This window comes from Bufo bufo, chromosome 1 (genome assembly GCF_905171765.1).
Source record: "Bufo bufo chromosome 1, aBufBuf1.1, whole genome shotgun sequence".
In the NCBI taxonomy this organism is placed as follows: Eukaryota; Metazoa; Chordata; class Amphibia; order Anura; family Bufonidae; genus Bufo; species Bufo bufo.
The window spans coordinates 669,291,931-669,316,115 of NC_053389.1; the positions used below are offsets into that span (position 1 = coordinate 669,291,931).

A 24,185-nucleotide genomic window follows, 5' to 3' on the forward strand; every position below is an offset into this window, starting at 1 on the left:
CCAGCAAAAATGCCGGCTTTCAGCTGGACAAAAAGTTTGGTACATTTATTATTGGTCTCCTTAGCCCATTATAATTTTGCCATTAGCACAAGAAGTCAATTGTATGGCTAAACCACATATTGCAGACAGATAAAGGCCGGTGCAGTGCGTGTGATCATCATGTGGTCACTTCTGTCAAGACTGCCTCACCAACAACTGGGGGGAGCTGTTTGTCAGTGAGGATGGTTTAAGATGCACCGAAGCAATGTACACATCTAGAGATGAGCCAATGGAACAAAATGTGATTAACGTTCTGTTTGGTCAACTGATTCAGTTGGAGTCTTAATGTTCTCTACCCAAATCGAAAGTGCTTGAATTGGCCTAAAAAATTGTGTTCTAGGACCCTCTCATTTTTTATCTCTAGTCTCTCACTTTTTTAAATATATATTTTTTAATTTCTTCCCCTCTCCCTGTCCTTCCATCTCTTTCCCTCTCTCTCTCCAAAATTTGGCCTAATCGAATAACCAAAAATTCGGATTCTAACACAACAAATTTTTACAAAATTCAAGTCATACTCGATTTGTTTAGAATCAGTTTCCCCTCTCTACTCCTATGCAATACTGCAATAACCATACAAGCAGCATTATGTGATTTTTATTTCTACTTTCAGCTTTTAAGTGAGAAAATTAGTGGAGCAGAAGGAACAAAACTTGATCATGACTTTCAAGAAATGGAAAAAGTAAGATTCACATTTTTGTTTTCTTTGGTGAAAAATAAAATGAACTAGTTACATATGTCCCTAATAATTGCCTATCTTTTCTTTTTTATTATTATTATTATTATTATATAAGGGAAGCACATATTGGACATACAGAAATGCATTCATATTGGGGTCTTGTAACTCTATGGTTACATATTACACACTGAAGGCATTCCATGTGCCGCTGTATGCTGGAGGATTGTACTCTCCCCTAGAAATAGTACTACTAACGGGAAGATTTCCTCAAAAGGAACTAAACCTTTACTGAAAGCTTGTAAGGTGCTGCAACGCATTTCAGAGTTTTCTGCACCTTTTGGATCTGCTGACTCCCAGGCTCCTTTTCATCCTAGATCTCCACACCGCTTGTCAGACTGTCTGATGCACACTGTGTATTTGGTAGCCAAAGACACTTGGTAGCCCACTATTGTCCAGCTCTGATCATGTGAGCAGTGCTAGCCTGTCTGAGTGTTGCAGGAAGTGTCTTGGAAGAGGAGCCTGATAATTGGCAGATCTGCAACTGACAAGATAAAAAGGAGGTCACCAGGTAATGGGGTTGCCTGGTTTCAGGAGGAAACTAAACAACCCTGGGGATGAACCTGTCAGATACCACGCCACCATTCCGGTTCCCCCGGCTGCAGCAGTGACATCTCATAAACAACACATTATTGCTGCAGCTAGTCACTGGCCTCAGCAGTGCACCAAAGAGGCCATTGATTCACATGTTGTTGCCAGGTAAACTGACCTCAGCCAGTGGAACCGGCAGGGCTGTATTTAGAGTTTGTGCTGCCCTGGGCATGTTTAGTGTCGCGCTCCCTACTAGTTCGGCTATAGATGTCTGTTAACTGGAGGCTAGACAGTAGCTTCATGAAATAATTTTGGCAAAAAAGCTGTTGAAAATGCACTTGGCTTTACCGTAATTGCCATGGTTTCATGATGTGGTTGTTGGTCATGCAGTTTATACAAGTGAAATATACGTTTTTAACCTGGAAAAATATGTGACAAATAATCACATCACAAAACCGCAGCAAACCTGGTAAAACTGAGTGAGGTTTAGGCCTCATGCACACAACCGTAGTTCTGGTCCGCAATGGGTGCGGACCTATTCACTTCAATGGGGCCGCAAAAGATGCGGACAGCACTCCGTGTGCTGTCCGCATCCGTTGCTCCGTTTCGTGGCCCCGCAAAAAAAATAAAACCTGTCCTATTCTTGCCCGTTTTGCGGACAAGAATAGGCATTTCTACAATGGGCTGCCCGTTCCATTCCGCAAATTGCGGAAGGCACACAGGCGGCTTCCGGTTTGCGGACCGCAAAAAAGGCACGTTCGTGTGCATATAGCCTTAAATGTAGTTTTGATTGAATAAAAACCTCTCATCTAAATGTGCCCTTACACAGTGCCAGTAAAATATAAACCTAATGCACAAGTCTGAAGGCATCGCTACCAATTAATGGAGAATGCTGTGATTGGAAAATTAATAGTATGCGCCATCTAGCTCTGATTTCCCCTCAAGATTTATTCACTCAAGTGAGTGGGTGTGCAAAAAAAAGACAGGACTTGGACCTTATCTGTGCAAAGTCCATATAAAAATGTATCCCCGGTCATAGGTTGAAACACAAACTAGTTTAATATCAATTATCTGAACAAGCCCTAACTCTTTCTAGGTGGATTTATTTATATACAGAAGAGCTTTACTACCTGTCAATGTGTGGATTATGGATTGGTCTGCCATGTGACAGAGAAATCCTCTCTGCTATTTGGCAATGTATATACTGTATGTATCACATAGAGGTTTCACCTTTCTCCTCACCTGACTGGTCAGATGTCTCCTTATCATTTACTTTTGTTAACTACCGCACCAAGTCAGGGAATTTAACCCTTAGGCCCAGAGGCTTAGATAAAGGTTCATGATGCCTGGTGCAAGAGTTCAGCTTGGGCCCCCTCCCCCTTCACTCAGCGCTGATGCACCTAGCTTTTCTGCTTCCCTTCCCTCCAGTCCTACTGTTAAAGGGGTTGTCCTCTTTTTACTACTGATGACCTATCCTCAGATCGGCGGGGCACCCCCGACGATCAGCTGTTTAAAGAGAGGGCAGCGCTCATATGAGAGCTGCTTTCTCTGCTCTGTTCACCTGCTCACCATAGCATTTGCAGTGATGAGCAGGTAAACAGAGCAGAGAAGGCAGCGCTCGTATGAAAAAACAAACAAACTGACAACCCCTTTAAAGACATACTTGGAAAACATTATGTACAGCGCTACAGAACATACAGGGTAATACAGCCCCACATATGTACCTCCTACATCCAGTGACTTCTCTTTTCTGATGTAGACATTCTCTTTTCTCTTCTTCTCCTGTCAGACCAGACCACCATGATGACTTCTTTCAGCTGTGGCTCGTCTCTGCAGAGTTTAACAAACAGACATCTTGCTTTCCTACTTTTCCATCATCCTCCCACCTTCTTAACACCACATCCGCCCGCCCCGCCCCCAATACTATGTCCACTGTGCTCCCCAATACTATCCTGCAGAAACAGTCCCCCTGAAAATATCGGTAGCACACAGATACCCCTTTATATTGTGTGCCAGTACAAAAAAATCCCCCCTTCCTTTCAGATCAGACCCCCATATAAAATCCTAAATGAGATCCCCCCATCTAAGACCATAGCCCCTTTAGACCTCTCTCAGAACCCATCTAAGACCCCAGTTTTAGACCTTAGATCAGACCCACATTAGACCTCATATAAGACCCCCATTAGATCTCCATACCCCGCCAGTCAGACCTCCATACCCCCCCAGTCAGACCTCCATACCCCCCGAGTCAGACCTCCATACCCCCCCTGAGTCAGACCTCCATACCCCCCCTAAGTCAGACCTCCATACCCCCCCTGAGTCAGACCTCCATACCCCCCCCTGAGTCAGACCTCCATACCCCCCCTGAGTCAGACCTCCATACCCCCCCTGAGTCAGACCTCCATACCCCCCCTGAGTCAGACCTCCATACCCCCCCTGAGTCAGACCTCCATACCCCCCCCAGTCAGACCTCCATACCCCCCCCCCCAGTCAGACCTCCATACCCACCCCCCCAGTCAGACCTCCATACCCCTTCCCCCCAGTCAGACCTCCAGACTAGGGCTGAAACTAAATTTTTGCATCGAGAATTCGTTTGTGTCATGTGATCACAGAGCGGTAGTGAAGCGCTTGCTATTACTTACCGCTCCGTGGTCACCCGCCGGCCCGCACAGCGCTGCACTTTCAGCCCTGACACATCGTCAGAACATAGTGCACGTAAGCGCGCACCATGACCCGACGCTGGGTGACGTCAGGACAGGAAAAGAAGATGGAGGAGCTGTGGAGCGGCGCCCCTACAGGAAAGGTAAGTACTGGCGCTGGGGACATCGCTAGGAGGGAGCAAGCTGGTGGCACTGGGGGGCAAGCTGGTGGCACTGGGGGACCAGCTGGTGGCACTGGGGAGCAAGCTGGTGGCACTGGGGGGCAAGCTGGTGGCACTGAGGGAGAAGCTGATGGCACTGAGGGAGAAGCTGATGGCACTGAGGGAGAAGCTGATGGCACTGAGGGGGAAGCTGATGGCACTGAGGGGGAAGCTGATGGCACTGAGGGGGAAGCTGATGGCACTAGGGGGGAAGCTGATGGCACTAGGGGGCAGCTGGTGGCACTGGGGGGGAAGCTGATGGCACTGGGGGGCAGCTGGTGGCATTGAGGGGGCAGCTGGTCGGACCTCTCCAGACCCCCGGTCGGACCTCTCCAGACCCCCGGTCAGTCCTCTCCAGACACCACCCCCACCCAGTGAGACCTCTCCAGACCCCCCCCCCCCCCCCCCAGTGAGACCTCTCCAGACCCCCCCCCCCCCCAGTGAGACCTCTCTCCAGACACTCCCCCCCCCCCCAGTGAGACCTCTCCAGACACTCCCCCCCCCCAGTGAGACCTCTCTAGACACCCCTTCAGACTGTAAAATAATAAATGAATACAATTCTAGAGAAGCTCCACCAGCAGGCTACTGGAGCCCAGCCTATCAGTTACCAGCTGACCAAAATGGAAAATAAATCAATAATAAATTTAGGCTGGCTCACAATATATTTGCATACACAAAATTTATTACCCCAATAAATGTATTAATAAAAATATTAAAACATGACCTTATTCCATATTAGCATATACATTTATAGATAAATAGAATGCGGAGCTCACGCATGTATCTATAAACCTGGAGTACTCCAATAAATGTGACCTCTTTGCTTTCAGATATTATCGATTTTTCTCCCATATGCAGAGTAATTCAACAAATTGATACTGTAACAATCGTATAACTAATGTGCGATTTTACCGGTAGTTGGAACCTTTATGGTTCGAAGGATAATGTCCTTGTTACGATTTTCGAATGGTGGATAATTCGCGCTCAAACAGCGCTTGCAGATAATGAATACCTCGCTTTCAGTTAGCGCTTCTCCGCTGCCGCTTCGTTCCCAATGATCACTCGTGTCGGTCTACATGGCGTCCCACGTGAGGGACCAGGGAAAGGATTCGCTGACCCAGATAGGTGCAATAGAATACGCGACTCACTGATGTCTGACGTAGCCAGTATAGCGGAATCAGAGCTCCGCATTCTATTTATCTATATATGTATATGCTAATATGGAATAAGGCCATGTTTTAATATTTTTATTAATACATTTATTGGGGTAATGAATTTTGTGTATGCAAATATACTGTGAGCCAGCCTAATTTATTATTGTGAAAAAATAAAGTAACTTACTTCTCTTCTCTTTTCAGGGCCCGCGCTGCAGTCACCTGACCTCCTGCAGCGTCAGGTCAGAGTGCGGTCTGTACGGCCTGACGCTGCAGGCAGCTAGGACGCAGCAGCGCGGGCCCTGAGAAGAGCGAGCTTAGGGGCCCGGTTGCAACTGCGACCGCTGCAACCCCTACAGTTACGCTAGTGCTTAGGCCCCTTTCACACGAGCAAGTTTCCCACACTGAATCCTGACCCATTCATTTCAATGGGTCTGTGTAGATGAGTGCTGTTTTTCACACATCATCTCTGCGTTAAGTGAAAATCGCTGCGTGTTCTATAGGCTACATGCACACCAACGGATAGGATGCTGACCTATTCATTTCAATGGGCCCGCACACCGTGTGATGTCCGCATCAGTATGTCCGTTCCGTAGCCCCGCAAAAAAATACAACATGTCTTATTCTTGTCCGTTTTAGACATTGTTACAATGGATCCGCAAAAAAAAAAAAAACACGAATGGCATACGGATATCATCAGTTTTTTGTTTTTTTTGAGGATCGGACCGCAAAACACATACGGTCGTGTGCATGTAGCCATTTTCTGTGTTTTTCACACAGCTCTGGTTCCATAGAAGTGAATGGGGCTTCAGTGAAAAACGCATTGCATCCGGATGTAACCTGGATGCAGTCCGGATGCAATGGGTTTTTCACTGATGGTTGCTAGGAGATGTTGTTTTGCAATTATTCAGGATCCTAGAGAGGAATTATTTTCCTTCTTTTTCTTTGAACTCCCATGCTTTGGCTCAAAAACTATATCAAAAACCTCATGTGCGAATCTAGCCTAATGATGTGTTTAGAGGGATTTATATTTTTGCAAATAGAACAAATATATTTTAATGTTGCATTTTTGTTTTAGAAAATTGATGTCACCAATAAGGTGGTTGCTGAACTGCTCTGCAAGACCACGGAATATTTACAGCCAAATCCAGGTAATATTTAATCACCTGTTAATCTCAGCTAAGTATTATTTTTTTTATTTTTTTTATTATTTATGCTAGTTCAGGGCCTTTAGCATTATTTTTTTTTATTATTTATGCTAGTTCAGGGCCTTTAGCATTATTTTTTTTTAATTATTCATGCTAGTTCAGGGCCTTTAGCTTTTTTATTGTTATTATTTATGCTAGTTCAGGGCCTTTAGCTTTTTTATTGTTATTATTTATGCTAGTTCAGGGTCTTTAGCTTTTTTATTGTTATTATTTATGCTAGTTCACGGCCTTTAGCTTTTTTATTGTTATTATTTATGCTAGTTCACGGCCTTTAGCTTTTTTGTTGTTGTCATTATTTATGCTAGTTTAGGGCCTTTAGCGTTATTTTTATTATTTATGCTCGTTCAGTGCCTGTTATATTTGTTAGAGTCATTTCATTTTTCTTTACTGGAGGCTCTCTTAGCAGATTCCATTGTTTGGTAAAATGCCAGGCTCTCTAACTGAAACTGACAGACCCTATTATAGTCATCCCTATTCATTAAATCTTTTTAAAAGTAGCAAAAACCAAGGGGTTACTGTTTCTAAGTTGGTTTGCAACCATATTAAAGGGACAAAGCCCTTTCACTGTCTCAATTTGTTATTAATATATTTAGGGAGAGGGGATTGTGGCATGAAACCCACCCTTAAATTGACCCAATGTGTTGAGTTTATACATTATAATTATTATATTAATAATTCAATTTCTTCTTCTTTCAGCTTATCGAGCCAGACTAGGAATGCTAAACACCATGTCAAAAATCAGAGGACAAGTAAAAACTACAGGTTACCCTCAAACAGAAGGATTACTGGGAGATTCCATGCTCCGGTATGGGAGAGAACTGGGAGAGGGTTCAGAATTTGGTGAGTGGGAAAATTGTGGCGCTTCGTAGACAGAATATGTGACTTTCTTAAAGGGGTTGTGCAGTTTAGAAATATTTTCCTATATCCTATTAGGGAATTCTGGGTTAGAAAGGTGTGTGGGGGTCCCCTGTTCAGGATCCTTATTTCAGAGTGGAGAGCGATTACAAAGAGTGTCCTGTCCTGCATTACACAGACAACCTATTTGATTTGAATAATACTTAATTTCCCTTGTGGTGGCGTTGCAGGATAACTGAACATCTACTGATAGGTTTCCCTAGAGATCATGGTGGTCTGCAATGGATCTGAACAGTAGGACAGACAAAGTTCTAGTAAGTAGGGATTGTCCAAGGTGACGACACATACAGTTGCAAGAAAAAGTATGTGAACCCTTCGGAATGATATGGATTTCTGCACAAATTGGTCATAAAATGTGATCTGATCTTCATCTAAGTCACAACAATAGACAATCACAGTCTGCTTAAACTAATAACACACAAAGAATGAAATGTTACCATATTTTTATTGAACACACCATGTAAACATTCACAGTGCAGGTGGAAAAAGTATGTGAACCTCTAGACTAATGACATCTCCAAGAGCTAATTGGAGTGAGGTGTCAGCCAACTGGAGTCCAATCAATGAGATGAGATTGGAGTTGTTGGTTACAGCTGCCCTGCCCTATAAAAAACACACACCAGTTCTGGGTTTGCTTTTCACAAGAAGCATTGCCTGATGTGAATGATGCCTCGCACAAAAGAGCTCTCAGAAGACCTATGATTAAGAATTGTTGACTTGCATAGGGCTGGAAAGGGTTATAAAAGTACCTCCAAAAGCCTTGCTGTTCATCAGTCCACGGTAAGACAAATTGTCTATAAATGGAGAACGTTCAGCACTGCTGCTACTCTCCCTAGGAGTGGCCGTCCTGTAAAGATGGCTGCAAGAGCACAGCGCAGACTGCTCAATGAGGTGAAGAAGAATCCTAGAGTGTCAGCTAAAGACTTACAAAAGTCTCTGGCATATGCTAACATCCCTGTTAGCGAATCTACGATACGTAAAACACTAAACAAGAATGAATTTCATGGGAGGATACCACAGAGGAAGCCACTGCTGTCCAAAAAAAAACATTTCTGCACGTTTACAGTTTGCACAAGAACACCTGGATGTTCCACAGCAGTACTGGCAAAATATTCTGTGGACAGATGAAACCAAAGTTGAGTTGTTTGGAAGAAACACATAACACTATGTGTGGAGAAAAAGAGGCACAGCACACAAACATCAAAACCTCATCCCAACTGTGAAGTATGGTGGTGGGGGCATCATGGTTTGGGGCTGCTTTGGTGCGACAGGGCCTGGACGGATTGCTATCATCGAAGGAAAAATTTATTCCCAAGTTTATCAAGACATTTTGCAGGAGAACTTAAAGAGGACCTTTCACTAGAATAAAAAATGTAAACTAAGCGTACAGACATGGAGAGCGGCGCCCAGGGATCTCCCTGCACTTACTATTATCCCTGGGCGCCGCTCCGTTCTCCCGGTATAGGCTCCGGTAGCTTCATATGTTCAGTTCAACTGGGTGGAGCCTGCCGGCGTCTCCTCCCAGGCTGTAGCGCTGGCCAATTGCAGCGCCCAGCTCATAGCCTGAGAGGTTTTTTTTTCTCTCAGGCTATGTGCTGAGCGCTGCGATTGGCCAGCGCTACAGCCTGGGAGAAGGAGACGCCGGCAGGCTCCACCCAGTTGAACTGAACATATGAAGCTACCGGAGCCTATACCGGGAGAACGGAGCGGCGCCCAGGGATAATAGTAAGTGCAGGGAGATCCCTGGGCGCCGCTCTCCATGTCTGTACGCTTAGTTTACATTTTTTATTCTAGTGAAAGGTCCTCTTTAAGGCCATCTGTCCACCAGCTGAAGCTCAACAGAAGATGGATGTTGCAACAGGACAACGACCCAAAGCATAGAAGTAAATCAACAACAGAATGGATTAAACAGAAGAAAATACGCCTTCTGGAGTGGCCCAGTCAGAGTCCTGACCTCAACCCGATTGAGATGCTTTGGCATGACCTCAAGAAAGCGATTCACACCAGACATCCTAAGAATATTGCTGAACTGAAACAGTTCTGTAAAGAGGAATGGTCAAGAATTACTCCTGACCGTTGTGCACGTCTGATCTGCAACTACAGGAAACGTTTGGTTTAGGTTATTGCTGCCAAATGGTAACATTTAATTCTTTGTGTGTTATTAGTTTAAGCAGACTGTGATTGTCTATTGTTGTGACTTAGATGAAGATCAGATCACATTGTATGACCAATTTGTGCAGAAATCCATATCATTCCAAAGGGTTCACATACCTTTTCTTGCAACTGGTAGCTCGATTAGGACTTTTGCTGGCAGTGACCCGGACATCCCTGCGCACACTTATCTGTGACTTTTATGTATGTGGTTTATTATTTATAGAGCACTTGCATTTCATTTTAACAGCAGACATGTTGCTGGCATTCCTAAATTGTAATACAAAAGCAGCGGATATGCAAAATACATATACATACTGTGTGCATTCTGTGTTATTCTCTACAATCTGGATAAGAATGGGACATGTTCTAAAATCTTCAGAACGGCTACATGGATACGCAAAAAATACTGATGTATGTATGGCCCCATAGGATGAATGGGTCAGTGTGCTATACCCAAAAAATGCAGATCCATTGCACGTGCAAGAGAGCAAAAGCTGATAGCTGTTATCTATATCCTTATTATCTATCATTTATATAGCACCAGCTGTTCTCTATATCCTTATTATCTATCATTTATATAGCACCAACATATATTGCAGTGTTGTGCAGAGAATATATTCCGTCACATTAGTCTCTGTTACCACTGGGGCTCGGAGTTTAATTCTTCCCCATCTAAGGCATATACTTGCAGCACTTGCTGACACCATTACTCTTGATTATACGAAGCTTGTCGGCGGGCCGCACTCCGTCAATAAACGTTCCATTTATACCAGGCAGCGCTTTGCTGGATGTCGGGGAAAGCATGAAACAAATGGCAGAAGTGAAGGACTCTCTGGATATTAATGTCAAGCAGAACTTCATTGATCCTCTGCAGTCCTTACAAGACAAAGACTTGAAAGAAATTGTGGTAAGTGTTCATCATTTACCAGATGCTGTTATGTATCCTAGAGAGAGCGGCATCTGAAATCATGTATATATATTAAAGGGGAACTCCACCAGAATAGCTGAATGGCTATTACAGCTAGAAACATTTGGATTGTTAATAAATGTTAGACTGGAATCGCACACACCAGTTTTTGACGATTTATTATTTATTTTTTTTGGAACTAAAACCACAAGCGGATCAATTGAAAAGTATAGAGAGAGTACTTGTCTCTTTTGCAGTAACACCCCGATCCTTTTATCCTTTGACATCTGCTGTTGAGCATACACATAAGACGTTGGCTGATGTGTTTAAAACGGGTTTGGATTTGTCTAATGTGCATGGTCACCTTCAGGGTATGCCCACAAGGGATGGAAAATATTTTTTATGTAGAAATGGCTGTGAATTTGACCCTCTCCGCTGCAAAGCGTGAAATCCACGGTGGAGATCCGCAGCAGAAATGGACATGGTGTAGATGTCAAATCCGCACCGCAAGTCAATTTACACTGCACCTTTTTACCCAGAGTGTGGATGAGAGTTCCTAAAGTTTCCTTCACTTTACTGGCATGGTACAATAGTGAGAATTTGCTGCACAAAAATCCATGATGATAAATCCAAAGTACATCTGTCACGTGTGAATGTACCCTAAAGGGTTATTTTCCCTAACAGCACTTTTTTATCTTGTTTCTGGTCTTCAGTATCATTTGAAAAAGCTGGAAGGTCGACGCTTAGATTATGATTATAAGAAGAAACGACAGGGAAAAATTCCAGATGAAGAAATCCGACAAGCGGTGGAAAAATTTGAAGAGTCTAAAGAAGTGGCGGAACGAAGCATGTTTAATTTCCTAGAGAACGATGTAAGTATAGAATGTGCTGTGCGAAATGCACAGTTATGTCTTCTTAAAGGGGTTGTCCAACTTTGTAACAAGTAAATACTCTCCCTACCAAGACCTATCAAGGGAAGCACACTTACATGCTCCACAACTCTCCGTTCCGGCTCTGTGGGTCCCGGGCCGTCTTCACTGCACTTCATCTCCCACTTCCGGCTCAGACAAAGTCACATGCAACGCTGCAGCCAATCACTGGCCCCATTGTTGATGTGACCCAGCAGTGATGTGCTACTTGGGGACACACGTGATCCCTTCCGTGTCAGAGGTTTACATGCGGGGACCGAAGCGCAGTCAAGACAGCAGTGTACCCAAGGATCCGGAACCGAATAGTGGGAAACTGGTATAAACTATATGAAGTTGTACAAGCCTTTGCTTCTGATAGCTATTTTCGGCATTGTGTACGCTGATCGCTCAGTGGTCACCCTGGGTCATATTAATGAGATCTATATTGACATCGTAGTAGGTACAGTGCAGTGTATAACTGAATAGATCACCCAGTGACATCCTGTTACGCAGGAAAAGAGGAATGACGTGACCGTTATTGTGGGTGCTGAGGAAATGATTGCCTTTAATAGACAGGTTAACAATTACGTACTGGTGAGCAGAGGACAATGCGTAATTCGTCATCGTGTGTAACATGTCATTATGTGACTGACGTCATAGCCATACTGCAGAGTACTACTCGTCTTATTGGACTTACTTCCATTCGGGCACGTGTTACATGCTGTAAATTCCTACCTCACCCCTACGGTATGTATTAGTCATTTTTACTCGGTGTCACTTTGCCTTCTCATACATTATTACATGGATACTTAAAGGGGTTAATACTGGCGTCTTAGCCTCAAAATAGGCAAACAATATCTATTTGGGTCCGATACCCTGCACCCCTCTGCCGTTTCAGAGGTGCTGAATCTACACAGCTCTGACGTTATGTAGAGCAGGTAACATGGAAGTGAATGTGAATGGCGCTCTAGTTACAAGCTCCGTTTATTACTCAATGACTTCCCCACTACACCGACTTCCGGATAACAGCTAATCGGCAAGGTGAGGGGTGTCAGATTGTCGGCCTGAGGATAGACCATCGGTATTAAAATCCTGGAATACCCCTTTAATAACCTGCCATCATCACTTGAACTTATACTTGCATTGGTCCCTAACCACCACCTGTTTCACCTAGCATGGACTTTCTAGAGGAAAAGGCTTTTTCTGTAGTTGGCTTAATGTTGCCTATGAGGAAAATGTCATTTTATATTTTGGCATCCTAAGGACGTGCTCAGTTTAGCCTGAAAACGGTGAGTTCAAGGCTGAGGCTTCATGATGCGACTTGTTTGTCGTGCCAAGTCGTAGGCAAGTCATATGTCACTTTAATGCGGTAAAAGTCGCCTGCAACCTGCAACACGGAGCCCATCAGGTCTGGATTTTTAGTGACTGTTGTGCAGTTTTCTTGTCCCACGTCCCATGTCACCATTATGCTCCAGCCTGTAATGTCGCTAGTCACAGATTCGTATAAAGGGCACCTGTAACCTGACGACTGGTAAATTTGAGCTGATACATTAGGCAGTCGCATAAACACAGGTTCTGTAAAATGAAGACGGCCGTAGAAGTGACCTGGTTTAGTAAGAGGGTCTTTACATAGAGGCTATATTAAGAATGCTGCCTGCCTGCTTGTCTGCATGCCTGATAATGAGCGAATTAGATTACACATGCATCAATATTAGTGACCTGCATCTAGAAATAGCAGATTAATAGGGCGTGCTTAGTTACTTTTGTCATAGAAATGTAAAATGAATCTCATACCTTCATTGTTATTCAGCAGTAATATCTAAATGATATTGGTTCTGGCCGCACCCTGTATGAAAAAGGATTAACATACAGTGGTTTAAAGAGATTTTTTTGTGGCATTTTTGCAGCATTTTGGGTTTTTTTTTGCCCGAGAGAAGTGACTATATTCTAAAGTCGGCCTACCCAAGGGCACAGATTTACTAATGTATCTAGAATCTGTCTAAAAAGTGGCTCAAGTGGCGATTTTTACCTTTTTATTTTTTTTTCTTACTTGTTCTAAAAGGGGGTGGTTTTGCTCGAAATACGTGCCACAATTCTTTCATAAAATTCTGTCTCAAAGTAAGCCAAACAATAGCTGGTATAGAGTTAGACCAAAGCATCTCTTTCCTTGCAGCACATGTCCTGCGGGTCTAGGAGACCATCTACGTTTACACTAGGACAGACTAGGAACTTAAACTTGCTTTGGAAAAAGCCTAAAAGTGGTCCCATGTTGTGGGCACGGGCCATAGTGCTGCACAAAATACTGCCCCAGAAGCTGTCCATCTGTGGTGGCCATCAGTGACTGCCATGTTCTGTCCTCCTCCTCCATTTGTCTTGAAGATATGGAGCAGGGGCTTATGAGGGGAGATGTGGGCCACAGCTCTGAGCTAGCCATACCTTCAGCATGCTGCCTGGACTTCCCCTAGAGTGCCCCAGTTGTATGCTTCCCAAGTGGCCAAGGAAAGAAGAAGAAAAAATACTTGTGCCGTTGCAAGTTGCCGTCTCTTGTGCAAGGGCTAGACCATTCCACCATGCAGCCTAAGATGCTTCTGTCTCTGCACCATTTGTTACACTCCTGCGGCCTAGGAGGGTGACCAGCAGGGCGGGCAACCATGGATTCCTGTGCCCCACCTCACTATTCAACTGCATCACTGTCCTGAGGACATTATACAATTGAATTCAGGAGGGCATCTACAGCCACTGGCCTGGTAGAGAAGTACCTGGTGCTCCCAGCCTTAAAGAGGTTGTGCATTGGAAAGATATTGATGACCTGTCAGGTCGGCTGTTTGAAGGGGTCGTGGCGCTCATGCTCTGCTTCCGCTTCACAATTACCTGTAAATGTGACAGAGCAGATGTAATTACACTGCACCGCCTCTACAAGCGAGACAGCACAAAGGTAATTTTGAAGCAGAGCTCACATGAGAACCACTAACCCTTCAAACAGCCGATTGGCGGGGGTAACAGCAGTCAAACCCCCCATCGATCTGATATTGATGACCTATTCTGAGGATAAGTCATAAATATCTTTGCACAACCCCTTTAATTACCGGAGGGATCCATGTGCATCAACCCACCGGGAAATTTCCCTGTAGGGTCTGTGGCCAGTCCGCCATCTATAGGATTAGTAATTTTGTCCCAGTGTTGTGGTTTTTAGCACTTTTCATGTATTTTTGGGGAGGTCAGTGGAGTTTACATGCAAAATTATTAAAAGATCAAACATTCTACCAAAATTGCTTGTAAAAAAATTTTAATTCTGCCATCTTTTACATAGGTTCAGAAACACTAGGAAAACGTTGTTGGGTAGATTTATCAAACTGGTGTAAAGTAGAACTGGCTTAGTTGCCCATAGCAACCAATCAGATTCCACCTTTTATTTTTCAGAGCTTGTTTGGAAAATGAAAGGTGGAATCTGATTGGTTGCTATGGGCAACTAAGCCAGTTCTACTTTACACCAGTTTGATAAATCTCTCCTGTGTGTGTGAATGAGATCATGTGTCTTGAATGACATTATGTCCAGTTTAATGTATTTCAGTAATTTCAGGGCTTCTCTACAATTAATATTAAAAGCTTCCCCCAGAAACAGAAGACACTTTTTAATATTAATTTAAAAAACGTCCATGGGCTGTAAATAGAAGCCTGGATGTATACTGTATGTCCTATATCCTCATCTACCTGGTCAGTCTTCAAAAACAGGAACATGTTTAAAATCCTGGACATGGCCATGGTGACAACGTGCGGGAGACATGTGTTTAGAGCTAGGGTCGGGTCTTGCCCAGTGAGATCAGGGAAGACTTTCCCACATACTTTTCTCTAAGTGATATGGCCGCATCTATGTGCTCTTGGGGAAGGAAGACATCTCTGGATATATCACATTGAAAGGTAACACAATTAAAAATGGACCACTCCTAATGGAAGGGCCTATTTCCTATGGAGGTGCTGCCCTCTAATGGTATTTTGCAGAACTGATCTGCTGCCTCTTTTACTTGTAATTTATAGTGTCAAGGTATTCTGGAACACTGTACACAGAGGGTTTGTCATTGCCACAGTTTGGGATGTATATTCATCTACCTTTTGGCCTCTTTAGTAATTTTCTACAGCGCCAGATGTCATACGGTGTGAATTGGATTTTAAAACCACAAAGTAAGGCAAAAAAAAGTGCAGCAGTTGTCCGTTCCAGATTTAGGGCTCATGCACACTAACGTATTTTTTTTCCGTGTCTGTTTTTCAAAAAAATAGAACACGTCCTATTATTGTCCTCATTACGGACAAGGATAGTACTGTTCTATTAGGGTCCAGCTGTTCCATTCCGCAAAATACGGAATGCACACAGACGTTATCCGTATTTTCTGCAGATCCATTTTTTGCGGACCGCAAAATACATACGGTCGTGTGCATGAGGCCTAAGTTTCATTTCTCACATGAAGACACCTGCTGTAATGGTACCCTGGTTTGATCACAGGCTGCAGTCTGCATTAGTAGCTCAGTCCTGCTCCTGAAATAGGACCTGTCACCTCTCCTTACATTCCCCATGTAATAAAAATTCTGGAGCATCCATTCTTATGACTCGTGCCATTTGTTTATTTACTCCAGAAGTTATGAATGGATTACTAGCAGTTTGACATGAAGGTCCAGATGGATGTTACCATTTGGGGGGGGGGGGGTCTCCCTGCACAGTCTGCCACCAATGTCCAAGATGATAAAAACCCCTTTAGGAAATTGATGGATGTTCAGGTTTACAGACCCCACAAATATGATCTGTGATATATCTGAAGACCATTTGTGGGTAGCATCTTCTGCGTTTTGCTGAATACTTTGGATCATTTTACTATAAGCATACAAAGGTTTGAATTCACAGTTGAGCTAGAGATCATCCAGATGAGCCCAATGCTTCAGTCTCCTTTTATATGGTCTACACCAGGGATCAGCAATCTGCAGCACTCCAGGTGTTCTGCAACTACAACTTCCAGAATGCTCCATTCACTTTTATAGGAGTTATTAGAACAGCCGAGCATGTTTGCATGCTTGGAGTTGTAGTTTCACAGCAGCTGGAGCGCCGAAGGTTGCTGATGAGCGTTGTCTGTTCATTGTACGCTGTATAAAGGCCGTTGATGGATATCCAGTGTTCTTGTGACTAATGACTATCCTCACTCTTCCTGCAGTTAGAACAGGTGAGCCAGCTGGCAGTATTCATAGAGGCTGCACTAGACTACCATAGGCAATGTGCACAGATCCTGGAAGACCTCCACAGCAGGTTACACAACAGGTAAGCTGACCCAATGCTTCATATACTGGTTTGATATAAATAACGCTTCACAAACCAGAGTGTAAGTTGTGAATGTACTTGTTAGGCCTAGTTCACATGAACATTTTTTTTGCGGGTGTACGGGCCGTTTTTTTGTGTTCCGTATACGGTCCGTATACGGAACCATTCATTTCAATGGTTCTGCAAAAAAAACGGAATATGTTCCGTATGCATTCCGTTTCCGTATTTCCGTTTTTCCGTTCCGTTGAAAGATAGAGCTTGTCCTATATTTGGCCGTAAATCACGGGTCGTGGCTCCATTCAAGTCAATGGGTCCGCAAAAAAAACGGAACACATACGGAAATGCATCCGTATGTCTTCCGTTTCCGTTCCATTTTTTCTGAACCATCTATTGAAAATGTTATGGCCAGCCCAATTTTTTCTATGTAATTACTGTATACTGTATATGCCATACGGAAAAACGGAAAGGAAACGGAAACACAACGGAACTCAAAAACGGAACAACGGATCCGTGAAAGACGGACCGCAAAAAACAATAAAAGCCATACGGTCGTGTGAACTAGGCCTTAAAGGGGTTTTCCAGGAGTAAAGTATTGATGGCCTGACCTCAGGATAGGTCATCAATATCAGATCAGCGGGGTTCCGACACCAAACAGCTGTTTGAAGAGGCCACAGTGCTCACATCATACAAAGTACTGCCCTGCTCCTTGTGGATGTGATCATACAGCCCAGGCTCATTCACTTAAAAGAGACTGAGCTGCGCCTAGGCAATGTGACCTGTCCAAACAGCTGATCAGCAGGGGTGCTGGAAGTTGGACTCCCACTGATCAGATATCAATGACCTCTCCTTAGGACATCAATATTCTAGTCCCCGAAAACCCCTTTAATTTGCACAATTCACTGCATGAGACCTAATGCTTATAGCACGTTTACTCCTGTATCAGTCTCCACTCCCAGTCCCGGACAGAACGGTTACATTTCCAGGGCCCTGTTCACTGGTATGGGGTCCTGAGACCCCGGCTCCCCTTTAGGAGGAGGTGAGAAGTTTATATAGGTTAGCCGTCAAGTCCATGCCTCTCTCTGTGGGAGTTGTGTCTTAACAATGTTATCTGGAAAACTTAGACCTTTTTGCTTTCAGAATGAATTCTGCATCCAGTCGCCCTAAAAGGGAACACCACTCAAGATCAATAATGTCTGTACTAGACGCAGATGAAAGGCTCCAACATAATGGCATCTCCAGAAGTTCCTCCGTCAAGTTATCAGGTACAGGTGACCTTCTTTGTTCTTTCCTTTTAATGGTGTCTTCACATGCTGCCGAGTTTGCTGTAGAATATTTTTGCGACTGAAAATCCGTTACATTCATCTAAATGGGGTTGTTTTGGCTGTAAGTACATGGATTTCTGCAAGCCCCATGCACATTAATGGAATCGACTTTCAGTCGTAGAAATTTCTGCAACAAAATCATGTGAAGGCACCCAAAGGGTACGGATACACGGTGACATGTCGCGCGACAGAAAAATATGTGCGACTTGTCTGCTCAACTATATTAGAACTTTGTTTAGGCTGTGAAAAAACTGCCAAGTTGCAGGCGAGTCGCTTCCATTAAAGTCGGTGAGATGAGAAGCCGCGCGCGACATGCGACCTGCAACACAATATCCAGCAATGTCCAGATTTTTTGCGACTGCTGTGTCGCATTTGTAGCATGTCTCATTACGATACCCTTGACAGTCATTACATGAAATGTCTCACGACTCTTGTTGCCTAAATCTTTCCTAGCCGTACCCTCTTGCCACAAATATATTATTGAAGGGCACATTCACACTGCCCAACTATCCATATATATTTATGCCAAAATGGTTGTAGATCCTATATTAGAAAAAAAACTGTCTCCCCCCACTGGATACAGAACTAATTGTGAGAATGAGCACTTATAATGGTAAATCTTACTTTGACAGGAAAAAAATAATTCATCGACACTATGAGGACCATCAATAGTTGTAGCATTGCGCATACACTAATCAGCCATAACATTAATTGCATAGGTCTCCGTCCTACTCTGACCTATAGATCAAATTGAGACCTTGAGAATTTGGAGGTCAAGTCAACACCTTGAATTCTTGCTCATGTTCCTCAAACCATTCCTGTACAGTTTGTGCAGTTTGGCAATGCTCATTATCTTGTAGAAAGAGGCCACTGCCTGTAAGAAATGCTATTGCTATGAAGGGTGCACTAGGTTTTCAGCAATGTTTAGGTAGGTGATATGTCAGCAGCATCCACATGAATGCCAGGACCCAAGGATTCCCACACAACATTGCTCAGGGCATCACACTACCCCCGTCAGCTTGTCTTCTTCCCATAGTGCATCATGATGCCATCTCTTCCACAGGTAAGTGATACACAATCACTTGGTTGTCCACATGATGTAAAAGAAGACAGCATTCATCAGACTTGACCACCTTCTTCTCTTGTTCCATGGTCGAGTTCTGGTGCTCAGGTGGCCATTGTAGATGCTTTTGGTATAGGCCCTCTGACCAGTCTGCAGCTATTCAGTCTGATATGAAGCAAGCTGAGACGACACCTTTCTATCATAGCCAGCATTCATTTTATGCTGTCTTCCTAATGCTCTGACCCAGTTGTCTAGTCCTTGACAAGGTTGCTCAGATCCTTACGCTTGCCTATGTTTCCTGCTTCGAACACATCATTTTCAAGGACCTATTGTTAACTTGATGCCTAATATATTCCACTAATTGACAGGTGCCACTGATAGTCAATGTTATTCACCTCGACTGTCAGTGATCAGTATATAGTCCTATTTAAGAAATACACTGCTCAAAAAAATAAAGGGAACACTTAAACAACACAATGTAACTCAAAGTCAATCACACTTCTGTGAAATCAAACTGTCCACTTAGGAAGCAACACTGAGTGACAATCAATTTCACATGCAGTTGTGCAAATGGGACAGACAACAGGTGGAAATTATAGGCAATTAGCAAGACACCCCCAATAGAGGAGTGGTTCTGCAGGTGGTGACCACAGATCACTTCTCAGTTCCTATGCTTCCTGGCTGATGTTTTGGTCACTTTTGAATGCTGGCGGTGCTTTCACTCTAGTGGTAGCATGAGACGGAGTCTACAACCCACACAAGTGGCTCAGGTAGTGCAGCTTATCCAGGATGGCACATCAATGCGAGCTGTGGCAAGAAGGTTTGCTGTGTCTGTCAGCGTAGTGTCCAGAGCATGGAGGCGCTACCAGGAGACAGGCCAGTACATCAGGAGACGTGGAGGAGGCCGTAGGAGGGCAACAACCCAGCAGCAGGACAGCTACCTCCGCCTTTGTACAAGGAGGAACAGGAGGAGCACTGCCAGAGTCCTGCAAAATGACCTCCAGCAGGCCACAAATGTGCATGTGTCTGCTCAAACGGTCAGAAACAGACTCCATGAGGGTGATATGAGGGCCCGACGTCCACAGGTGGGGGTTGTGCTTACAGCCCAACACCGTGCAGGACGTTTGGCATTTGCCAGAGAACACCAAGATTGGCAAATTCGCCACTGGCGCCCTGTGCTCTTCAGAGATGAAAGCAGGTTCACACTGAGCACATGTGACAGACGTGACAGAGTCTGGAGACGCCGTGGAGAACATTCTGCTGCCTGCAACATCCTCCAGCATGACCGGTTTGGCATTGGGTCAGTAATGGTGTGGGGTGGCATTTCTTTGGAGGGCCGCACAGCCCTCCATGTGCTCGCCAGAGGTAGCCTAACTGCCATTAGGTACCGAGATGAGATCCTCAGACCCCTTGTGAGACCATATGCTGGTGCGGTTGGCCCTGGGTTTCTCCTAATGCAAGACAATGCTAGACCTCATGTGGCTGGAGTGTGTCAGCAGTTCCTGCAAGACGAATGTATTGATGCTATGGACTGGCCCGCCCGCTCCCCAGACCTGAATCCAATTGAGCACATCTGGGACATCATGTCTCGCTCTATCCACCAACGTCACGTTGCACCACAGACTGTCCAGGAGTTGGCAGATGCTTTTGTCCAGGTCTGGGAGGAGATCCCTCAGGAGACCGTCCGCCACCTCATCAGGAGCATGCACAGGCGTTGTAGGGAGGTCATACAGGCACGTGGAGGCCACACACACTACTGAGCCTCATTTTGACTTGTTTTAAGGACATTACATCAAAGTTGGATCAGCCTGTAGTGTGTTTTTCCACTTTAATTTTGAGTGTGACTCCAAATCCAGACCTCCATGGGTTGAAAAATTTAATTTCCATTTTTTTTATTTTTGTGTGATTTTGTTGTCAGCACATTCAACTATGTAAAAAACAAAGTATTTCAGAAGAATATTTAATTAATTCAGATCTAGGATGTGTTATTTTTGTGTTCCCTTTATTTTTTTGAGCAGTGTAGTTCTGTTTCTAGAAATTGTGCTCTGAGGCCGAAACTCAGAGTACTATAACCACTATTATCCTGTGTGCTGGGCACATACACCCACATGGTCTGATATAAGTAGCAGCACTGCACTGCAACTTGTAATATCTCTGTGTCCTGGCCTTTAAAGAGTTGTCTGGTTTCCTATATTGATGATCTGTCCACAGGATGGGTCATCAATATCAGATTGGCGGGGGTCTGACTCCTGTCAGATCCACCGATCAACTATTTGAAGAAGTTTTCTTCACTGTTTACCTGCTCGCCATCGATATCGCAGTGGTGAGCAGTGTAATTACAGCTCCTCCGTCCCAGTCACTTGAATGGGACAGAACGTAACTACAAATGCTCTGGTACCTCTGGTACCATTGAAGTGAATGGGATGAGGAGCTGTAATTACACTGCTCACTGCTGCAATGTCGACAGCGACCAGGTAAACAGTGAGAAGAACGTGGCGATCCGAAGGATAGGAAACCGGAAAACCCTTTCAAAGGGCATCTGTCAGCAGATTTGTAACCATGAAACTGGCTGCCCTCTGCACTTTGACAGGGATAGTCATTATGATGTTTTCTCTGCCTGGTCCTGTCAATCAAAGAGTAGAGGGCGCAGCAGTTGAAGAGAGAGCAGAGCCCCTAGGTGTAACAGCAACGTCCCCGTTGCTCCTAGAGGCTCATTTGCATATTTTAAAACTTCATTTTTCTCAGTAATGCCGGCACATATGAACATGGGACCAACACAGATGCTTTATCTGCCAAGCGCACATGTAACAGGTCAGCCAGTGTCATAAGTACAAATCTGCTGACAGATGTGCTTTAAATATGACTGACATAACTCCTCCTTCAACCAATTTACTAATATAATTCACAAAGTGGTGCTGGAATTAGAGGACCTTTCACCTGTCCTGGCATTACAATATAAGTAACTGGCACTGTAGGGCATTATTAGTAGATGCAATGGCTGTAACTTTTTTTTCAGCTTGGCTTCTCTGTTGCTCAGCTGTGGCCCTAATTCTGGTTTTGCGCCCTGTATGCTAATAGACAGCATCGGTACAGGGAGGAGGAGACGCCAGCTTTTCTCTCCTTCCTGGCTGTGACGCTCTCCGTGCCACAGCCAGGGAGAAGGAGATGCCCCCTGAGAAAAGCTGGCATCTCCTCCTCCCTGTACCGATGCTGTCTATTAGCATACAGGGCGCAAAACCAAAATGGGGGGGCACTACGAGACAACAGAGCAGCCGAGCTTAAAAAAAATTTCAGCCATGATATCTACTAATAATGTGCCAGGTACTTATATTGTTATGTCAGGACCAGTGAAAGTACTCAAGGTACTTGGTAATCAAGTTAATAAAAGCCACTTACTAATGTATTGTGAATGTCCATATTAACTCCTTTGCTGGCTTGATTCATTTTTCCATCACATTATACACTTCTCGTTTTCATGGTTACGACCACCCTACAATCCAGCAGCGGTGGTCGTGCTTGCACTCTATAGGAAAAAGTGCCAGCCTCTCTGGTGGACGGGACCGCCGGGGTGCGCATAGGCTGGTGCTTTTTCCCAGTGTGCAAGCACGGCCACCGCTGCTGGATTGCAGGTTTGTTGTAACCATGGAAACATGAAGTATATAATGCGATGTAAAAATGAATCCAGCCAGCAAAGGAGGTAATATGGACAATCACAATACATTAGTAACTGCCTGTTATTAACTTTCTCTACTTGATACATGCCATTTGCTGAAGTGAGACAACCCCTGTAATGTATCGAACTGAAACTGAGCCAAAAACTGATGCACAGAGTTTGTGCTGATAGTTTCCACTTGAAAATGGATATTACAGTTTTGAAAGCTGCAATTGAAAACAACCTTATTACAGCCAGGAAATGGTCTATTGTTTGTATTCCCCAGGCTCTACCTTGCAGTTGGATCAGCCTTGTTGCAGAGCTCTGTATGACTTTGACGCAGAGAATGAAGGTGAACTTGCCTTCAAAGAAAGAGACATCATCACATTGACCAACCAAATTGACGAGAACTGGTATGAAGGCATGGTTAATGGGGAATCAGGGTTTTTTCCAATTAATTATGTTGAAGTTGTGGTTCCCCTTCCACAGTGAACATCACACTAACACTTCGGAGACCATATATAATTGACAAAGAGACTCTTGAAGCCTTTTGGATGTGGCATTCTGTGAACGCCTTGCTAATTGAGTGACTTAAATTTTATTGTCATCTCTTTTATATGTATTTATTTTGTATCGATTTTTATTTTTCTGAAAACATTGACACTGTTACAAGGATGTGCAAAAAAGATTCTATTTTGTCATTGTATGGAGAGTGTATCATATGTGATATCTGTTGCATGTATGTTGACTATTTTTTCATTTTTTTCCCTTAAATCCTTTCAAAGTATTTTAAACATGTTATTTCACTTATGAAAATTAGAAAACACCAGTTCTTAACTGTGAATATTTTAATACATGTTGCACAATTCGACATTGTAAATCTGTGTCAAATTTGTGTTGTCTTAATGTAAATTGATGTCTATATGACCATATATAATAAATACTGTATATCATGAAATTGCACTCAACTTATTACTTACAAGAGTTGAAAAAAGGAAAAAAGTGAGGATTTCCTTAACATGACTGCCCCCCCCCCCCCAATTATAATGGATCCTTACTGTTTTTTTTTCACTTGTGCAGCATGTTGTGCTATTAGAAGGATTTCACTTTTTAAAATTTATTTTACTCATATAGCTCTGACATATTCCACAGCGCTTTACAGATGTTTTAATTTGCAGTCCCCAATGGAGCTCACAATCTAAGTTCCCTATCAGTATGTCTTTGGAGTGTGGGAGGAAACCGGAGTACCCGGAGGAAATCCACGCAAACACAGGGAGAACATACAAACTCCATGCAGATGTTGTCCTTGGTCAGATTCAAGCCTAGGACCCCAGTGCTGCAAGGCACTAGTGCTTTAAAGGGAACCTGTCACCAGTTTTATGGTGTCCTAACTAAGGGCAACATAAATAAGTGACTGATTCTCTTAGCAAAATGCTG

The 24,185-nt window shown here is 43.9% G+C and overlaps 1 protein-coding gene across 2 annotated transcripts in view; it reads left to right on the top strand.

Annotated features, from left to right (window-relative positions):
- SH3GL3 (SH3 domain containing GRB2 like 3, endophilin A3) overlaps positions 1–23,697 on the top strand; it is a 95,652-nt gene extending 71,955 nt beyond the window's left edge. Inside the window, exons 1-9 of one of the 2 annotated variants that reach the window (XM_040414065.1) lie at positions 655–718; positions 6,112–6,113; positions 6,396–6,468; positions 7,222–7,365; positions 10,368–10,501; positions 11,215–11,373; positions 16,608–16,711; positions 17,849–17,973; positions 23,035–23,697. In XM_040414065.1, the coding sequence (XP_040269999.1) occupies positions 7,242–7,365; positions 10,368–10,501; positions 11,215–11,373; positions 16,608–16,711; positions 17,849–17,973; positions 23,035–23,240 (852 nt within the window). In that variant the 5' untranslated portion in view covers positions 655–718; positions 6,112–6,113; positions 6,396–6,468; positions 7,222–7,241 and the 3' untranslated portion in view covers positions 23,241–23,697. Of the gene's footprint in view, positions 1–649; positions 719–6,111; positions 6,114–6,395; positions 6,469–7,221; positions 7,366–10,367; positions 10,502–11,214; positions 11,374–16,607; positions 16,712–17,848; positions 17,974–23,034 lie in introns of those variants that run through there. The other variant, XM_040414064.1, reaches the window with a different exon arrangement.
- Positions 23,698–24,185: the final 488 nt, after the last annotated feature.